The sequence below is a fragment of the Sorex fumeus genome, unplaced genomic scaffold (genome assembly GCF_029834395.1).
Source record: "Sorex fumeus unplaced genomic scaffold, SorFum_2.1 ptg000028l, whole genome shotgun sequence".
NCBI lineage: Eukaryota > Metazoa > Chordata > Mammalia > Eulipotyphla > Soricidae > Sorex > Sorex fumeus.
In genome coordinates this window covers 10,676,711-10,698,258 of record NW_026606085.1, presented here as the reverse complement: position 1 = coordinate 10,698,258, position 21,548 = coordinate 10,676,711, and the positions used below count along the sequence as shown (strand labels likewise).

General features: G+C 42.3%; 1 protein-coding gene across 1 annotated transcript in view; it reads left to right on the top strand.

Moving 5' to 3' along the window:
• The window catches only part of PGR (progesterone receptor), a 62,226-nt gene that overhangs the window by 27,453 nt on the left and 13,225 nt on the right, over nt 1-21,548 (top strand). Inside the window, exon 4 of the mRNA XM_056115096.1 lies at nt 7,934-8,239. Within this exon, the coding sequence (XP_055971071.1) occupies nt 7,934-8,239 (306 nt within the window). The remainder of the gene's footprint in view (nt 1-7,933; nt 8,240-21,548) is intronic.

Sequence of the window (21,548 nt, the reverse complement as noted above, 5' to 3'; positions counted from 1 at the left end):
CTTCCAACACCTCAAGTCATTTCCTATCAATAGGTTTGTTATTTTCAGGCACCATTACTGTCATTCCAAAATATTTAAATTCCATCATATTAAATAACCCATATAATTTATGTGTGACACAATGCCTAGCTTCGTTAATGAGAGTAGTTTGGGCATTTTTTTTCTAAAGAGTTGTTAGAATATACAGTATTTTTAAAATAATGAGTACTTACAGTTCTTACAGGATTCAGTATTTCAGGCCTCTATAGAGGAAATGCTTATTAAATCTTGATGTTATCCTGTGGCCAGCAACACATAATGGTGCCTATAATTATTTTGCCTATGGATCTGCACAGAGGCTGTTTAGGAAAGATTTGTCAGAGTCCTGGTATTGTTTTGCCTGGGAGGTAGCAAAATTCTGCGGAATGAATTAACCAACTCCTTAACCAGGAGGAAGGTAATCAAATCCAAAGATGAGAAGCTAATCACAGTCTTAATGCCTGGGCCTTTGGGAAGAGAGTGAGCTTTCTTACCAGGGTTGAATTGCTCAGAGTGGTTCGCTAAAGTGAGAATTACCTGCAATGTTCCTTCTCGCTTCAGCCCCTTCAAGCTTGTAGCTCCTTGAGATTTCTCATTTCTGAGACAGTGACTGAATAACAAAAGAAGAAGCAAGAGAGAACATTAGAAATGTGAACAAAGAAGGTACTGCTTCCCGGGGAAAAATATCAGAGCTTACCACATTAATATCTCAATGAGCCATGATGTGGGTTTCAGGGGCCCGTGTCTGCTTTCCAATTAGCAGAAGGATGTTTGGGTCGTTTGCTCTCTCTATAGCTTATGATGCTTGGTTTTAATGAATCACTTCCCTTACTTTCTCTAGGTCACAGTGAACTTCTGCTTTTTTGTTCGCTGCCTGTTCAGCGCTTAGAAAAATAGTTATACCCTGAAGGATATTAATATATCTAATATATCTTCCAGTTTAGGTGTTTTGCTTCTAGCGACTCTTTACAAAACATTTTTGTATAATGACTCAAAAAATCTGAGAGAAATATAGCTCTGTCTCTTTAATTTGTGGTAAAAATAACCAACTGTAGAGGTAATTCCATCTTTCAAAAGCAGACAGCTTGATATAAAGAAATGACTTAAATGTGTCCTGTTTGCTGAATTTTTTTTTAAGCCGGAGACTATTTTTATAGGGTTGCTTTTGTTTTGTTTTTGGTGGAGACTCTTATCCTCACATCTTAAAAGGTCGTGTTATAAAGTCAGCTTCTCCCCCACCTCCTCCTACACCCAGAGTCAACCCCACATTTCATGGCAAAGAGAATAACAGCTTTCAGGACCACAGAGTATACACTGTGTAGTAAAGTATATATCTGGAAAAATAAATAAATAAAGGTCTCTTTTTCCTACACTGAAAGCCAATTAAACTTCAACTCCTTTTTGAAGAATTCTGAAATTCCTAAAATTGGAACACTGAACAGTCCCTTTTTTAGAAGTTTGGATGCACCGTCGATGTCAGAATGGAAATGGCCATCCTCTCTTGCATGCAGGAGTTGCCTGGGAAGGCGGTCACCTGCCTCTGTGGGCTCTGCTTGGCTCCTTCTCTGGTTTTCCTGGTCTAAGCAGCAACTCTTTGGTCCTGGTCTTTGCATCAGCCTCTCAGGGATGGTGTTCTTACCCCTGGCCCCCAATCCCCAGCAGTGCCCTGAGGACGCAGGTCACTGGTCCCTGCCTGATGCTCTCTCCTGTCCACCAGCCTCGTCACCCTGGATGCACACAGTCCTCAGTGGATTCATTCTCAGGTCTTTGGCTAGAGGTTGTTGCTTGGGCATTTGAGAGGAAGGGGTTGTATGTACTAGTTTTATGGCTGCCAACTAGAATTGTTTATTAGTCGTTTCACAGTATGCAATTTTCTAGACCTAAAAAAAAATCAGGTGTGAGGTACAAAGATCTTCCTCCATTGGCCATCTGTCTTTATTTTAATCATTGAGAAAGTTTGGGGGTAAGAGAAAGAGAGGAGAGAGGAGAGAGAGAGAGAGAGAGAGAGAGAGAGAGAGAGAGAGAGAGAGAGAGAGAGAGAGAGAGAGATTAGGGGTTAAAGCACGTGCCTTTCATTCCACTGACCAGTTTGAATCCCAGGCATCACATATGTTCTCCCTGAGCACCAGTAGGGGGCACTTCTGAGCACAGAGCCAGTAATAGGCACTCAATTTCTAATTAATTAAGAAATTGAATCTTCAAAATAAAAAATCAATTCCAGGGCTGGAGAGGCAGCTCAAAGAACTTAAGAGGTCATGTTTTATAGTCCTAGGATTAATCCCTGCCACCTGGTCCCAGCACGACAGGAGACATCCCACCAACAATGAACCTGGAGAGGTCCCCCAGGATTGGAGGGAAGTGCAAAGAACAAAATTAATGAACTCCAGTATAGTTGGGGGTGGGGGAGTTGCCTGCTTTATTTTTATATTCACTATTTCATGGCCTCTGTTCTTTGAAGTACAGGCAAGTGTTTGGAGAAAGAGAAGCCCTCAGTGATAGAATCCCTAGGGAGCCTGGGAGAATAAAAGGAATTCAACCTGGGTTTGAATCCCTGGCACTACCTATGGTCCCCTGAGCACCACCAGGCGTCACGCCTGAGCACAGAACCAGCACGTGGCCCACTCCCTTTCCCCCAAAAGAATGATTGGAGAAAACGCGGAGATAGCTCAGATGGCAAAGTGTGTGCCTGGCACGTGCAAGACCCCCATGCTCCATCCCAGGGGCAGTAAGGTTCACCGCCATCAACACTGCTGGGTGTGGCCCAGGAAATCGTTTTTCCTCCCAGTTTAAATGTTATGATAGGTTAGAAAGGATTTTCAGGACACCCAGGGATCCCTGAGCACCATTGGGTCCTGTCGATGACCCTGGCTGGGGAATTTCCAGGAGTGGCCCCAGACCCCCAGGCAGCGCTTGGTAGTCCACTTCCCTGCAAAACAAAACAAAACAAAACAAAATACACCTCTCTGTGCAGGAGAGAGTAACAGTGTAGAACAGTGAGAGTCAGAGCAGCCAAGCCTACTTCTTTCTCCCCACTGACTGCCAGGACTGCAGATCCAACACCACCTGACCAACATACATCCCTTCCTCTCTCTGAAGCCCACACAATGAGTTATTAGGAGGGTCAACAAAGTGACACAGTCAAAGCCTTTAACACAGTGATTGGCCTACACAATGGTTTAATGAATGGTTGCTTTAAATGTCTTGTTTGTCTCAAAGCCATTTATACAAGCATCATTGGCAAGGCAATGGTTCAACTTTGATGCAAAACATACTCTTGTACCTTTGAAAAGTTTTTACTTATTTGTAGGAAACATTGAAAAAAATCTGTACAGATATCTCAAAACCAAAATTAATTTACAGAATCCTGACTAATAAAGGTGTTTAATTAATATATTGGTTGTTAATAATGTTACTGTCTATGTTGATGCTCTCAAAACTCATTTCCCTCCCCCGGAAATATCATTTGAAATAATACGTGTATATTTTCACATGGTAGGGAATTTTCTAAGTGATTATGAATATTTCTCAGATGAAGTTTTTGTTTCCTTTGGTGGAAACGTCCTATTTGTTTTCTATTTTTAGAAGTGCTCTACAAACTGTCCAGGATAAAGCCCATGACCCCAGAAGCATGCTGAAATTACAAAGATTTTTTGCTCATTTGATTTTCCAAAGGCAGAAGGGAGCATTTGTATCTTAGGATGGGACAGAGAGGGAGAGGTGAAGTAGAAGAGGTCGCTGAGTGAGGCCAGGTACTGCAGCAAATCCTCCTTCCCTGGTCCCTGCATCATCCATAAAATCCTGTTCAAAAATGGAAATGTAGGACCCGGCCCCTTCCCCTCCCATCTGTGACCCTTGTCTCTGGGATCTGATGAGACTGGAGAGAAACCTACTCACGACCCTATTTTGTCCTTTGTTAATGACCTGATCCTCTACCTGCCTGGAAACTTATTTTTCCAGAAAGATTCGGGTCATCCCTAAGCTTCACTTCTTCAGAGGAAGCCCTTTTGGGACATGAACATTCATGCTTCAGTGTGAGCAAGGTTTAATCTTCATGCTATCTTCAAAGATTTCTTATTTCTTATTTTCTCCCTGCTTCTCACCCCCCCCCCCCAGTAATCATCTGTAACCTGACTCTGTTTTCTCTTTTGCACCCATCATCTTTGCTTGCTGTTTCTCCTTTTACACCTCATTTAGTATTTTGGTTGCTTCTTTCTCCTCAGAATCTTAGAATCTGAATGAGTCCAATCTTCAACCAATACTTCTCTTCTTTTACTTGTCTAATAATGTTTACAATCTGCAATGGAGTCCTTTTCCCCTCGTCTATCTCCCACTTTCTCCTATTCTGTTTTGTCATTTTTTTCAGATCTTCAATTTGATTTAATCTCTGATTTCTTGAAACCGAAATGCCACTTCATGTTTGAGATACAGTGAGGGATTGCTTAAATCCATCGTCCAATCATCCTTCCTCTTACTTGTGTTTCCCACATTCTCCCTTTATCATTTCTAAATATATTTTTGCTTAATCACCATACTGGTGCCTGCTGTTACAATATAGCCTGCCTACTTCTATCTTGGTCTCCTGTTTCACTGAACTCTTGGTAGTGGGCTGCACTGTGCTTTCTTCTTGTTTTGAACATCCACTTATAATTTGAGCTAGACTCTCTACATCTCAGCTCTTTGGTTTGGCACAGAAGAAAAGGAAAAAGAGGCAGCTGTGGTACAAAGGTTTGCAAGTATATGGGGGGCCCCTGTATCGAGCTGTGAAATATCTGCACACTCCTGCCTTCGACCTCGCCTTTTACTGGAGGGAAAGTCTCAGCTGTCTGGGCTTAACCACATGCAAGGCAAGCTCCAATCCCCAAACTATCTCTCTGGCCCCATTTTCCTTTGTTTGTATCATATTTCTTGTAAACTACAAGCAGAACTTTGATTTTAACCCAGGTTGACCTTTGTCCTCAAGAGAAAAGTTCCATCTGTTAACATTTTATTGGAACAGTCTGATTTTAAGCTTCTGGTTCTTCCAACACACTTGATCTGCTTGCTGTTTCCACAGTTCTTGGGCGCCTTCTTTCTCCCTTCCTGACGCTGCTAACTGCCTCTTCAGACTTTGCTCTCCCCCCACCTCACCCCCATCCTCCTTGGTCATTTCTAAGCTTTACTCTGATTCCCATTTTCCCTATTACTTAAAATTCCCCATCCTGAGGAGTCCCTTTGAAATCTGTCTTCCTCTCGTGTCACGTGAGTGAAATAATATGATGGAAAGGAGTGGTGCTATGAGGTGCCTTATTTTAAAAATAATAAAATGGCCATTGGACAAGTAAAATAGTCCACCCCTGGGCCAAAGCTTTGAACTTGCAAAAGGCATTCCCAGAATGGCCAACCTGCGCTTCTTCCCTCTGCCAGTATGCCATTCACATAAGCTGTAGAAGCGGGGAAGATATTAGATCTCTTAATATATATATATATATCAGTTATAAGATCTCATATATATATATTTGCTTTTTGGGTCACACCTGATGATGCACTGGGATTACTCCTGACTCTGCACTCAGGAATTACTCATGGCAGTGCTCCAGGGACCATATGGGATGCTGGGAATCAAACCCAAGTCGGCCACATGCAAGGCAAAAGCCCTACCCGCTGTCGCTCCAGCCCACGATAGATTTTTTTTTACAAGACCAAATAGCTAGTTATTGTAGGATACCATGAATAGTTGTGGCAGGATCATAACAATTTAGTGCTTTAGGAAAACTTCTCTTCGTACTATTTTGCCTTTTAATAATTCTTTATCATAGATCTGGTGAGTAAAGTTCTTTTTTGATGTGCCCTGCTTGATTGTCTCTGGAAGCACCTTCAGCTTGCAGGTGTAGAAAAACAATGGCTGTCCAAAGGGCAGTGGGAGAACCATAGTTAGCCTCTAGTTCTAGTTTTATCTAATGCTTCCCCGTTAATTCAAGTCATTGTCATATTTCTAAATTTTCCAAAAAGGCAACACGGACAATTGATTTATAGCATGTACTACTCTTGATCTAGGTCCTATCCATCTTCCTCCACTTTTCTCCAGAATAAAAACCCATGGAAGTAGAGACTTCGTATGATTGTTCACTGCTGTCATTTCTGAAAATCTAACCATGACTAGCACATAAAACTGCTTAATAAGTATTTTGAAAGTGAAAGAAGGAATGAAGGAAGATGCTCTTTGAGCAGTATTTTTGCTTTATTAGCTTCCTAGTTACTCAGCCTCCTTAAACTGACTCCTCATCTTAAAAATGGAAGTGCTGATATTTATTTTAAAAAGCAAGTAAAATTAGGTAAGATTTATATCTCAGTGATATATTAGTTTACCTTTTAAATTTCCTTTAGCTCTTTTCAATTTTCTTTCACTGGGACTCATGAAAGGCCGAGTTTGTGAACAGAAATGTGTATTGTTTTTGAATTTTACTTTATAGAATCAGCACATTGGAAAATCCCTTGGAATTTATTTTGAGTATAAGACTTTCTAAAGTCTGGTTAAAGCACATGATATTTGCTTTTGTTTTTCAGAGAGATTCCAGGATTTCACAGTGTAATCAAATCCTGATAAAAACCAGCATTGTAGAGGCATGAGAAAGAGAAAGGCAGTTAAAACGAATAAAAAGGAGACTCGTCCTGGAGTCATTACTGGGCTGGAAGGGAAGGGTGTCCTGGTTTTGGGTAATGGTAGTGTTTTAGGGTTGGAAACAACCAAATGCTCTTTCCCACAACTCTTGCCTAAACGCCCCTCCCTGCACCCTGCAAATGAGCACATCTGGAATTCCAGGGCGCTTGTATTTGGGAGTGGAAAGCAGCACCCAGTACTCCAGGTCATCTGCACTCTCGTGCTCTGCCCGTGGGCTCGCCCTCTCCTCCACTTTCCTCAACGTTGGAATCTGCAAGTGGAATCTGTTACAACGACCTTCCAAGTCGTGAGGCAGCGCTCCAGGTCCTGCCAGGGAGTGGAGTCTCCATAAACTCTGCTTCCCTCTGTACCCATGACTCATTCCTTCCCGGAGCCCTATAATAGTTTTGAATTCTTGTTGTTTCCTTGTCCACCTCCTCAAGGCATCACAGAACAAGTCTAAGTCCTTTCTTACAAGTGTCAGTTGTTTAAGGGTCCTGATGCAGAAACCACAGGCAAATGCTTACAGAGACCTGGGTGGTCAGTTCATTGGGAAGCAGGATAAGATTTAAGAAAACTGACCTACGGCCTCCTGCCAATGTGTGGTGAGAACTGGGACCCAGGGAACCTCATCAACTATTCCAACTCAGCAGTGACAGTGCACTGCCTCCCGGGAAATCCAGGAGTGTTTGTCTAACTCTAGAATACACAGTCAGTGTCAATGAAATGCATCTACAGGGCAGGTCAGGCTGTAGAAGCAGCAGATTGCAGTCTAGAGTGAATGAACGTCCCTTCATCTTTTCCCCTGCTAAACACAACCCCACATTCCACATGCTTCATACCAGTCCTCGTCTAGCACAGAACAGGCGGGTGCCAAAATCTACCCCCAGGCTCCGCACTACTTCCCATTCTACACCTATTTCCCATCATGTCAGAGGGGCAGACTTTTTTTTCTTTAATTTCCTATCATCCTCAGACTTTTTCTTTACACATTGAATGCAGTTCATCAAAGAAGGAATTCAGAAATGCATCTACAGGGCAGGTCAGGCTGTAGAAGCAGAAACCTCCATGCCACACCCCAGTAACACACTGAGTGTTGGTCTGGGCAGTTCTGTCGTTCAAGTCTGAAACCTCATCTTTTACCTTCCTCGTTTCATGTTACTGGATTGAGGCTCAAGCCTATACTATATAATTCTGAGGCTCCATGGAAAAAGCTTAATTCATGGAGAATTAAGTTCATGTGTTGATATTTAGGTGAATGTCTTTCCCCTGCCACAGGTCGAAAGTTTAAAAAGTTCAACAAAGTCCGGGTCATGAGAGCACTGGACGCGGTGTCCCTCCAGCAGCAGGTGGGCCTTCCCGGCGAGGGCCAGGCCCTGGCCCAGAGAATGAGCTTCTCACCATCTCAAGACATCCAGCTCATCCCCTCCCTCATAAGCCTGCTGATGAGCATTGAGCCTGAGGTCGTCTATGCCGGTCACGACAACTCCAAGCCTGACACCTCCAGCTCCCTGCTGACCAGTCTCAACCAGCTGGGTGAGAGGCAGCTTCTGTCCGTCGTCAAGTGGTCAAAATCCCTACCAGGTAATGAGAATTCCAACTACTTAGCATGCAATAAGATTTTTGCTACATTTCTGGGGTAGCGGTGGTTCATTCAATGAACTAAGAATGTGTGTACAGTAGATATAAGTTAGATATACTGTTTCAGCAGCTCACACAGTTACCAAGAATCTCATTGGCTCTCCTGCTTGTCTGAAACCCAACTTTGTATTCTGGAGATATAAAGAAGCCAGGGGTAGGTACTGGCGTTTGCTGGAGTCGTCCAGCATTACATACATGGAGGGGGGCGGAGAGATAGTAGGACTCTGGCTTCCCACACGACCAAACCAGGTTTGATGCCGGTACCTCGTCTGGTCCCCTGAGCCCCACCATGAATGTTCCCTGAGCACAGAGCTAGGAGCAAACCCCAAGCTCCACTGGGAGCTCAAAAAAGAAAAAGAAAAGAATGACATGCATGAAAGTCAAGGAAGTTGATGTGTCCAGCCACAATTGTTTGAAAAACGTTTGATAAATTTTTCTACAGAGCAAGAGACCTTTATTGACATGTCGGCTCACACCACACCCTAGTATAAACCATCTCAGTTGGTTGATGAAGATAAAGCGACTGTATCTAGCCCTACACCAAATCAAAATCCAGAGGACAGCTGGGGATCTAAGTTTAGTCAAGAAACTGATTCTGAAACAACTGTCACTGTCACTGTCCTCCCGTTGTTCATCGATTTGCTCGAGCGGGCCCAGTAACGTCTCCATTGGAGACTTTGTTGTTACTATGTTTGGCATATCGAATACGTCACGGGGAGCTTGCCAGGCTCTGCCGTGCGGGCGAGATACTCTCGATAGTTTGCCAGGCTCTCTGAGAGGGGCGGAGGAATCGAACTCGGGTCGGCCATGTTGGCTGCGTGCAAGGCAAACGCCCTACCGCTGTGCTATCGCTCCAGCCCCTTCTGAAACAAATGAATCGCTAATTCAGATGTGGGGAAATGGGGCTCCAGCTACTCTCTTCTCTCATTTATATCCCCGATGGGGGAGCAGCAAGAAGCTGGATGACATCATCATGCAAGAATTTTAGTCACTTAGCAGTAAGCTGCTTTTGCTCTTTTAGCAGAGCTCCAGAAGCCAGCATTGAAAGCACTCAGCCAACTCTGCTGCAGAGCTGGAACACACTAATTGCGTGAGGGGCGCTACCCTCATAATTAGAAAGGGAACATTTTAAAATTACATTCTCTCCAGTCATACTCTCATTCTCCTTTCCATCAATTTATTTTCCAAATGTCTGATCACGAATTAAACATATTATGTCATTTTAGTCTCCAACTGAATTCAAAAGCCTTAAAAATTTTTTCTCTCTCCCAATTTTTCTTAACATTTCTCAGTTATTATTCTAATGAAAGGTTTGAAATACAATAGATGAATTGTTACAGAAAAATTCAAGGTTTCATGAAACAGAAAGAAAGATTCCTGTTTGTTGAATCTTCTAAAAAAAATCCATGCTAAGAAAAGTTAATAAGATTCACCATTCTGATAGAGAAAAAGTAATTTTATAGGAAAATGAAAATCCCCAGATTCTTATTAGCTTCTTTCACCTTGTATGGTAATTTTTCCCCCATTAGAAAAGATCTATATGTTTAGAACTTACTTGAAAGCGATTATCAAATTTGACAGCTTTATTAAATAAAACTATTGCAGTATCAATGGTGAACTTTTTCTTCCTAAAAGTGAGTGCTTAAACTTGCTCAACTTTTGTAAATTTTCTGATTATTTGAATAAAGTAATTTATTTTTGTTGGTATAACTCATATTTCTTTTGTAATCATTTTGGAGGCTATTTTTTAAAGATTCTACTGTCAGCTTACAAAATTTATAATAACTGGCTATAGTTTGAAAAAATGATATATTCATTGAGATGAAAGCTAAGTGAATTTTTTTAGGCTAAAATACTGTTACCTGCCAAAGATTTTTTTTTTTACACACACCTACTCACAACCCTCAAAAGTGAGGGGAAAATTTTGTATTAAATTGAGTGGCAGCTTTTTCATGTTGCAAAATGTAACTCATGTGTAAGTAAAACTATGATGTTTGAATATACACTCATTGTTTCCAATCAATGGTAGCTTCAGAGTACCGTTACTGATAAAAATGTTGTCACCTCTTTCACAGTTTATTGCCATGGCACCTATTCTGATAGTCAAGCAATCAATCAGTGATGGAGAGAGTCACCTGACCAGCTCAACTGCTTTTACTTCTGCTAAAGGGCTTGTTGAGACCTGTCTGCAAATCAAGTACCATTAGCCACTAAAAGCCTCTCTTTCATCCTTTTGTTCTTTTCTTCTTCTCCTAAAAGGTTTCACTTCTCTTTTCTAAGTTTTTAAAAAATTTTAGTCTCTTCCACCTACACAGCAGAGCCTGGAAAGCTCCCTGTGGTGTATTCAATATGCCAAAAACAGTAACAAGTCTCACAATGGAGATGTTGCTGGTGCCTGCTGGAGCAAATTGATGTACAACAAGAGGACAGTGCTACAGTGCCACAGTCTCTGTGGTTTACAGTTTTATAATACTGTCAATTATAAGGTTTCATGGACACAATATTTCAACCCTGTACCCCCCACCAGTGTCCTTATTTTTCTCAGGGTACTCCTCCATCCTCCCTCTCCACATTGAGGGGATATATCACACTGCCATGGAAAGCTCTGCCACCCAATTCTTAGATTCTGTTGCTCTGGACCTTTTGTGATTCACCTCCTATGCTCTTTCATGCCACGTACGAGAGAGATCATACTGTATCTGTCTCCTTTCTGACTTCAATTCCATTGATGTAGCATCAAATTGTATGCTTTTACCTTTTCTGATAGCCAAGTAGTATTCCAGTGTGTGTATATATGCCATAGTTTCTTTATCTGGTCATCTGTTCTCGGGCGGTTGGGCTGTTTCCAGATTTTGGCTATTGTGGACTGTATTGCAATGAATATAGAAGCTCAAATGTCTGATTAGAAATTTTAGGCCTTCGGTAGATGCCCAGAAGTGAAATTGCTGAGTCACATAAGAGCTCCATTCTTAGTTTTTTGAGGAGATTCATGTTATTTTTCCAAAAGTCTTGAACCAGTGGATATTATACAGTACCGTTTTTATTCATTGGTTTACACAATAAATGTCTGTTGCACACTGCTTTGTGCAATAACTAACAATTGAAAGAGAATATAGGAAAGGAAAGCCAAAATAAAGGGCTTATAATATATTTTGATTTGCTCTCTTGGTTTATTTGGTGTGGAGGTCATACCCAGAAGTGCTCAAGAGTCTTTCCTGGCATTACTGTCCCTGCACTGCAAGGACAGGCCCTGGAGCTAGGGGACTGTCCCATATATTATTAGCTCCAGCCCTGTGAGTCACCTCCCAGACCCATGAAAATCTTGTTTTATCCATCCATTCCTGGAGCGATAGCACAGCGGGTAGGGCGTTTGCCTTACAAGCGGCCAACATGGCCAACCCGAGTTCGATTCCTCCGCCCCTCTCGGAGAGCCCGGCAAGCTACCGAGAGTATTGGATATGCCAGACACAGTAACAACAAAGTCTCCAATGGAGACATTACTGGGCCCGCTCGAGCAAATCGACGATCAACGGGAGGGCCTTTACCTTTTTACCTTTATCCATCCATTCCTATGTTATGGGTCTGTTTAATAAAAGATGGACTTGTTCAATGAGGCTTACTAATAGGCCAGGATGTCAACTCACTTATTCACTGTATGAGGAAAGACACTTGGAGGAAACTGGGTTTGCCAGTCAGGCTATTCTTTAACAATAGGAAAATGTATTGGGGAAGTCGGTTATATGAGATGTCGGAAGATAATACTAACAAAGGTGATCGCATGCCTGAGCACCCAGAGCAGTCATCTGCAGGTCCCTGAGGGGGTTTAGCCAGCACTTCCTCATTTTTTTCTTTGTCTCAGACCTTCTATTCTGTTGAGCCTGTTAAGTAATCTCTTGGGTGCTGGCAAAATGCTTAGCCCCCTGATAACATTTTTACAAATTATTTTTCAGCGTATATTCCATCTACCTACCTGTCTGGCAATGATTTTACATTGACTTTATTTTTATTTTTATTTTTTTGCTTTATGGGTCACACCCAGCGATGCACAGGAGTTACTCCTGGTTCATGCACTCAGAAATCTCTCCTGGCAGTGCTCGGGGGACCATATGGGATGCTGGGAATCGAACCTGGGTCTGCCGCGTGCAAGGCAAACGCCCTACCCGCTCTAGCCCCAGGTTTCACATCGACTTTTGATTGGAAATGTTTTCTTTCCTCTTTGAGTTTTAGGGCCACACCCAGCAGTGCTCAGGGCTTACTCTTTGGCTGTGTACTCAGGGAGCTGGGGGAATCCTTTCTGGCACAGGGGATCAAACCTGGTCCTACTGTGTGGAAGGGAAGCGCCTTACCCATTGCACTGTCTCTTTGGCCCCTGGGTCATTTTTTTCCTTATTGGACTTTGAAGCAACATAATATTTGCAAAATTTGTAAAAATGAGCATGATATCTGCCCTCTGTTAGGGAGCTTTCAGTTAAGCAGCTCAGGAAAGAGCTCCAACAACTAGAGTGGGACATCCATTATGACAGACAACACAGGTAAAAAGGAATGGGCATAGCCTCACAGTTTTTCCTTCGGGGACTGGAGAAGGCTGTAGAGACAAGGTGTCGGTCACCATGAAGAAGTAAGATGGACTATAGTCTACTTTCAGCATGCTTCTCCCATCCTGGGAGGATCCTCCCAACACCCTTTATTTGGTGCTCCCTTCTCTATCTGAGCTCCCTTTTCCCATAGACCAAACATGATTGTCACCCATTGCCTCTTTTGCAAACCACAACACCCAATAAGATAGAGAGAACAAAAGGGAATGCCCTGCCACAGTGGCAGGGTGGGATGGGGAGGATGGGGGGTGGGAGGGATACTGGGATCCGTGGTGGTGGGAAATGGGCACTGGTGGAGGGATGGGTATTTGATCATTGTATAATTGAAACCCAAGCACAAAAATTTGTAAGTCTACAACTGTAACTCATGATGTCTCACTAATAGTAAAGTAAAGGCCCTCCCGTTGATCGTCGATTTGCTCGAGCGGGCCCAGTAACGTCTCCATTGGAGACTTTGTTGTTACTGTGTCTGGCATATCCAATACTCTCGGTAGCTTGCCGGGCTCTCCGAGAGGGGCGGAGGAATCGAACTCGGGTCTCACTAATAAAAATTAAAAAATAAATAAATAAAAAATAAAATGTAAAAAAAGAAATAAGTGAGATGGAACAGTCACGGCAAGAGAAAGTCAGACTGGGGTAGGGGCTCAGTACTACCTTCCATCTCTGGCACTTCATGGTCTCCTGAGCCCAGTGATGTCTGGCCCTGGAGGCCCTGCTGACACCTCTGAGAGTTGTCCCGAGAAGGAAGAAGAGAAAGCCTCCAGAGAGATAGAAGGCTGACCATGTGAAGGGAGGAAAGCACAAGATAGACATGGAGATTAATGAAGTAGACGAGCATAAAAATCATTCTTAATCTTTTCATTGTGAAGGTCCCTTCTAACATGCAAATATGCCTCATCTTCACCCCCTCAGCACAGGAATGAAAACTTTTAAAAGCTACAGATGAAAGAAAATTACATTTCTAAGATAGATACATATGCTTTCTAAAACACTGCTGTGATCAGACTGGCCTTCTGGGGGCCCCAGCATTCAAGCATTAAAAAACAAACACTGAGAGTAAAATTGTTTTGAGAAGAGTTTGGGGAAGTAAATGTAGAAGTATAAGTTACATGATCACCAAGGAGCTTCTTGAAAGTCAGGAGAGGCTGTAGATATTAATAAGGAGGATTTAGTCCCATCTCAGTTTTACCTTTATTCTTGATTCAGTGTATCAGTAAAATATCCAAATCTGTGTGATAAACAAGTATTTTAAATATTATATCTTGATTTTTCTATTTATTTGGTGAAAAATCTATCCAGATGGATGCTTTATGTGTTTTAATGTCGCCTTTTTTTTTTTTTTTTGCTTTTTGGGTCACACCAGGTGATGCACAGGGGTTAATCCTGGCTCATGCTCTCAGGAATTACTTCTGGTGGTGCTGGGAATCGAACCTGGGTCAGACGCGTGCAAGACAAACACCCTACCTGCTGTACTATTGCTTTAGCCCCCTTAATGCCACATCTTACATGACGTACCTTATAACTAGGCCTCAGTCAGCCAGACTGCCGTGAAAAGCATCAGAAAACAAGAAAAGTACTTGGTCGAATTTTTTGACTTTGAAATGTGTCAAGATACCTTTGACGTTAGTAACAGTCAGTTTTATTCTTTTTTGTTTGTTTGTTTGTTTGGGGGCCACACCCAGTAGTACTAAGGGCTTACCCCTGGCTCTGCACCCAGATCACAGCTGGCAGAGCTTGGGGGCCCATACAAGGTGCCAGAGATGGAGCCTGAGTCTGCGATACAAAGCAAATGTCTTACTCACTGTATTTTATTTCCTCTCCAGTTCCAGCAACCCTTTTCTTTCTTCCCAAATTAAATTAATACATCAAATTACTCACCACCACCCATCCCTCCAAAAAAAAAATCAGAAAGAAATGAAATTAATCTATTAAGAATAAAGTCATGTCTTAATAATGATTCTATGAAGACTGTCAAAATATTTTTTGAACTCTTATCCCACTGAAATTACTACTGTCAATATCATCAATTTTTCCAGACTTAAATCAAATGAAGGCTTCTCCTGCCCAGCAGACTTTTGGGGTCAGTGACAGAGGAATCATTACTTATCACCTCCCTCCCAGATATTTTTTAAGTCAACATCTGCATTTTTCATTTCCTTTGTAGATCTGGTCTTCATTCACACCATATATTTGGCATATCCTGTGCTTGTCTTTGACTCCAGTGGGGTCTAACTCTAGACAATGTGGGTGATGCTCATGTGTATTCATGTCTCTACCTCCCAGAGTTCTGATGACTCCTAAACACAGCATCAACCCAACCCACATGGCTCAGGTGCTCACTGCGCATGTCCACCTGGGTGAACTTCCAACAGGACCACCGGCTTTATGCCCTGAAACCTTCTTACCTGAGCTGATGCCTTGGTCAACTGAGGGCCTCTTCCTTGCCTCACTTTTCTCCTTCACCGCTGGTCCAATGAGTTCTCCTCAGATGCTGTCAGTTATCTACATTGTAGTGATGACCCTGCATCCATGCTTCCCCTCTGTGACTGCCCTCACTTTGCACTTTGCTCAGGCCCTTGTCTCGATTTCTCATCTCGATTTCCATGAAAGAAATCATTCTCACCAACTCTGTCCAGTCAGCATCTGTCCTGCTGCCAGAAACATCGTTCTAAAGGAACTGTAATAAGGGCATGACTCTCTTTCCTTTTCAAAAGAAAAGCCCAACATATCAGTCTTGAGATCCAAGACCCTTCTATGGTCTGTGTTTTTTTTGGTTCTTTTTTGTTTTTTGGTTTATTTTTAGCGTTTTGGGTCACACATGGAGATACACCGGGGTTATTCCTGGCTCTAAACTCAGGAATTACTCCTGAAGTGCTCGGGGGACCATATGGGATGCTGGGACTTGACTCGAACCCGGTAGGCCACATGCAAGGCAAACACCCTACCTGCTGTGTGCTATTGCTCCAGCCTCCCCTTCTATGATCTGGACTCACACGGTTGCCTCCTGTCCCTCCTCCTCAGCTCTGGGGGTCAGCTCCCACAGTGCTCTTCTCTCAGCTCTCTGTCTTCTTTTGCCATATCCTTTCCCCACCCTAGAGTCTCTTCTCGACATCCAAATCTCCCCTGATGGGTTTCTATTGAACTTTCAGAATTCTACATACCTATTATTACCCAGTAAGATTCCAAACCTTCACACACTGGGCCAAAAGTCCCCTGTGCTCTCCCCTGCCTTCATGATGTTTGTCAGCAATTAATCTCCTACACTGAGTCATATTATGTGGCACAGGAGAGACTGCTGTTGCTAGAGGGGAAGCATCTTTCTAGTCCTCCTGTCTCATTGTAAGCACAATGCTTCATCTCAACGAGGTGTTTAAGGCATATTTCTAGAGATATAACTTATGGAATGGACACAGGAAGCATTGTGTCTCCTCGGATCATTAATCAATGAGCACTTCCTTCTAAGTCTCCCAGGGTATGTTACACTTTTTATACTGAAACTTCCTGCTCTCCTCAAAGTTCTCGTTGCTGTGTCAAGAGAAACTGAGGTGAGTATTGATCTGCCCTAGTCTTGATAGAAGCACAGTTTTCTCAGAACTCTGAAGATAAAACTGGAGACTGAAAAGGCCATATAGGCCAGGTATGGCAATGCACTTTCTTTCTTTTTTTTTGACGCAGTAGGTTTGGACAGCTTGTAATAGAAGTTTTGTCAGAAATTATCAGCTCAGGTCACTTAAAAAGGATAGGGTATTTTTCTTTCCTACTTGTTAAACACAATTAAAGACTATCCATCACTGCTCCATGTGAAGGTTTTCATTTTGATCCTCATCTCCAATGTACCAGGTTCACTTGATCATTATCATCAGTGGGAATTTGGTCTCAGTGTTCTCGTCTTTGTTTCAGAATAAAATAATGAATAATATTATAGTTAATGGGAGAAAAAAAAAAAGCTCTTCTGTACCAGGTAGGTTCAAGTCAATTTAACACTGTGTATTTATCAGAGATAAGAAAATAAGTAAAGCTGTTTACTGGCTTGTATGGCATTTTGCTAAATTGAAAGAAAATATTCTCTGCTATAACTATTGGTAATTTCCTAGGCTTTTAGTTGTTCCAGTAATATTTCCATTTTGTATTATAATTAAAGTGCTTATTTCTGGTCCTTAATTATCCCATAATGCAAAAACCACACCCTCCAAAAGAGAAACCAAAAACGAAGGACAAAGGAGAGGGTACAGTAAACTTCAAGTAAATATATGAAGAATCTGTTGTTGCCTTTTAAACATATACAAATGAACTATAAACAATTTTGTAAAATTATCTTAGAGACCACCATAACACAATGTGCTATAATGAAATATACAACATAGTAAATTCAATATTTAGACATTATAAAGTACTTTGTTTAAAAGGTTATGAAATTGAGGGTCCAGAGAGACTGTAAAGTTAAAGCATGTGCCTTGCTTGCCTCTGCCCCGCCTCTATCCATGGGGCTACATATAGTCCCCCTAAGATCACCAGGACTGGTGCCTCACAGAGCCAGGAGTAGACCCTGAGCACTGCCAAGTGGGTCTCCCCATCTCGAGTAGCAAACAGAAACAGTTATAAAATAACATAACTAAACTACTAAAAGCCTACTAAACTTCTAATACAAGATGTCCAAACAAACAGAAACAGTTATAAAATGACATGGCTAAACAACTAAAAGCCTACTAAGACAGTATAGAGAATAATATACATATTTCTGGAGATTATATTGAACATTCTATTAACATTTTAATATACTTAACTAAGTCATATTCTGAAGCTGTCTTTTTTCATGTGTATTTATGAAGTTTATAATTTGCTCTACAAAGAAGTGATCATTGACATAAAGAGAGGGGTTCGGCAGGGTGATACCATTTCTTCGAAACTCTTCAGTGCCACCCTCGAGAATGTCATGTGATGACTGGAATGGGAAGGAATGGGAGTGAAGATAGACAGTTAGCAACTACACCACCTCTGCTTTGCTGATGATATAGTTCTATTAACACCAAACATTAGCCAAGTGGCACAAATGCTGGCCTGCTTCGACGGTGAGTGTGGAAAGGTCGGACTACAGCTGAATCTCACGAAGACAATGTTTATGAGAAACAGTCTCTTTCCTGACGGTCCATTCGCTCTCAACAGAATGAACATTTCCGAATGCAACAGTTATGTGTACCTAGGTCGAGAAGTCAACATGACGAATGACCTGGCACCTGAGTTGCGCAGGAAGAAGAGAGCAGTTTGGAATGCCTTCAAGAGAGTCGAAGAAATAACTAAGAGGACGAAGAACCTCTGGCTCCAGGCACATCTCTTAGCCTCCACCATTATTCCTGCATTAACAGAGACCTGGGCCACGAAAACAGGATGAGAATGCTATTTGGGTCTCCCAAAGAGGAATTGAAAGAACTGTGCTTGGAGTATCACACGTAAGTGAGAGAAGGAATCTGGTGTTCCAATCTCCGTTGATGATTGAGAATCAGGGATGCTGTCTCTTTTGCCAAGACATTGAAAATCAGATGGGCTGGACATGTAATGCGATTTGGAGACGACTGTTGAACTAGAGCTATTACAAACTGGATTCCATGGGACGTCAAAAGATCATATGGCCACCCACCTACAAGATGGTCAGACTTCTTCGCCAAGACCCTGAATGAATGGTTTGAGGCTCTTTGTGTTCCTGGAGTGAGCAGTTGTCATTAGGCTTCACTAGCATGTGATAGGGACAAATGGAGACGTTACTGGCACCCACTTGAGCAAATCGATGAGTAATGGGATGTCAAGTGATCAAGTGATAATTCGCTATATATTTAATACCATTTTAATTCTATACAAATTTTAGACAGAATACTTCATCTTTAAATTTTATTGCTAATAGTAACATTTATACTTCTGGGTATCATGTAACTTTCCATAAATATTACTAAAATGTATAAATTTACATAAACTATAATATCACATGTCTCTGGAATCTCGTCATAGCTTAGTATTTGAGATTTTCCATCACACTGATGAGGGATTTCAGTACAGTCATTGCTCCCATTATTAGTTCTGGTCAAGGATTCATTGATAAATGGATAATAATCAGTATCTGCAGGGTGCTGTTGTGGTTATTTCCCTGGTGTGTCATTGCCACTCTGTACTGGTTGTCATCATCACTGCGATTTGACTTCCGAAGGAACTTACACTAGAGTGAGTAAATGAACTACACAGAGGGGAACTGAGCTTGTGGTGAGCAGGACTGGAAGCTAACTTCTCTCCAGAATCTTCCATCAGAAGAGGGAGCAGCAGCTGTCAGTCTCTGGTTCCCCATTTGGGAGTCTTCTCTGTGAAAAGTAGGGGGAATCTTTTTTCTCTTTTGGAGATCATCCTGTCCTTAGGAAAGAATTATCTATTGTTCATGAAACTTGTTAAATATTCCATTTACCAGCAGCACTTCTGTACTGCTTTGATTATGTTGCAATAGATACATAATTTTCTTTGAAAGAGAGGTAATATGTAGCTATGAACTTGAAGGTCCATGTACATCACATGGAAACAGAATTATGAAAATTGAAAGCTGAATTGTTCTGATTCAGGGTAATTATTTAAGGAGTCTTTCTGAACCTGCGCAAACAAGGATATAAGCAATAAAGAAATGAATTTTGTTCATTTAGAAGACAAAAAGTCTCTTAGAAACTAACAAAAAATTTCCCTGGGAACTCACCAGGAGTCACTGAATAGAAACTAGAGGACAAGCTTGGAAAATAAGCAGAAGCCACGCATTTCTGGTGGATCACTAACAGTCACCACAACTGACCAATTTTGTCCCTTCACTGGGCATTGTCACCATCAAGAATAAAGCCTAGTCACATGACATAACAACTTACTTTTGGGGGGGAATGGAAAAGCACTCCTGAAAAATACACATTGATGCAGTCAGTGTTCCCTCAATAAAATGTTCAGGGTGCTCCCAGCAGTTGGAATTTGCAATGCTGTGGAGACCCTGAAGCATGCAAGGCTTGTGCCCTAGCCTTTTGAGTTTTCTCCCTGTCCTCCATAAAACGTTTTAAAGAAATGTAGAATAAATATACATGCAATAATATTTAGAACAAGTAAAACTTGGGTTCTAATAAGAGCTGAATAAACAAGTTTTAAAGGAAAAGGATCATGATCATGATCATCCTGTTGTTCGTCGATTGCCTCGAGCAGGCACCAGTAACATCTCCTTCGTCCTAGCCCTGAGATGTGCCATATTCAAGGCTCTTTCAGGGTTAGGAAAATAAGAGTCATTATTGTTACTGGTATTTGGCATATTGGGTACACCACGGGTAGTTTTTCAGACTCTGCCATGTGGGCAGGTTACATTCAGTAGCCTGTCAGGTTGTCCAAAGTAAGAATGAGATAATAAGATGTCACGCGGCTGCAAATGCGGCCGCGCACTTCCGGGAGCTGGATTTTGTAGTCTCTGGGTCTTGGCTGTTGTTGGGATTGCAAGGCGCTGGGAGTCAGTTGGTGAGTCTGATCCCTGCCTACTGGAAGATGGAGGATTTGGGTGGAGGATGCTCAACCCCAATCCGAGCAGGCTTGGAGATCTCAGCCCTGGGACCCGCATGGAGAAAAAGAAGAGGAGGAAGAGAAGCAGGAGGAGGAGAAGGAGAAGAGAGGAGGAAGGCAAAGAAGAAAATCTAACCATATCTTTGTCTTTGTTTGCATTTTTTTTGTTTTTTTGGGTCACACCCAGTGGTGCGCAGGGGTTACTCCTGGCTCACGCACTCAGGAATTACTCCTGGCGGTACTTGGGGACTATATGGGATGCTGGGAATCGAACTCGGGTTGCCGTGTGCAAGGCAAACACCCTACCCACTGTGCTATTGCTCCAGCCACCTTTGCTTGCAATTTTTTAAAAATTCACAGTCTAGGTTGTATATTGCCCCACCAGCACAACCCAGATCACAAGCCCAGAGAAGCAGAAGTATGCATTTCCTTGGAGAAGCAGGACACCAGGGGACACCAAGGGGAAACCAAATGCATGGAGGAAGGAAGGAAGGACAGAAGGAGGCAAAGTGGGTACCAAAGAGCCAACCTCCCCACTCCAACTCCCAAACAGATGTCTGCCTGGCAGTCAGACTTTCTCCCTTCCCTTCCCGTTGCTGCTGTGTCACGATGCACAGCTGTGCGCCTTCTGACGAGTGCACACTCAGAGATGCTCATGGGGACCAACTTAGGGGTTGGGGCTCCTGGCAGCAGAGTTGCAGGGACAGGCCAGCAGCACAGCAGGGGACTGTCTGTGGCCTCGTGCATACAAGACAAGCACTTTTTGGCCTTTGGAGATAAACATTTTTAAATGGGGGCTAAGGATGTAGCTTGGCAGATCATTTACCTTGCATGTGTGAGATCCTGGGTTTGATTCCTGGCAATACAGAAAACGGAAAAGAAAAGGAAGATAAAAGAAAAGTAAGAAAAGAAAAATGGGGGTGGAGGAAATTTCTTAGAGAATAGGTTTTTCCTACTATGCACATGAAGATCTCCAGTGGATAGAAACGTTTGGGTTTTCTGCTGCCTACCTTGTGATGGTTAAAAGAACCAGGAAATGAGTATCTTTTGTCCCTGAGATCTAAAGAATTAACTTTTGTTTTGCTTTTGCTTTTGGGATAAAT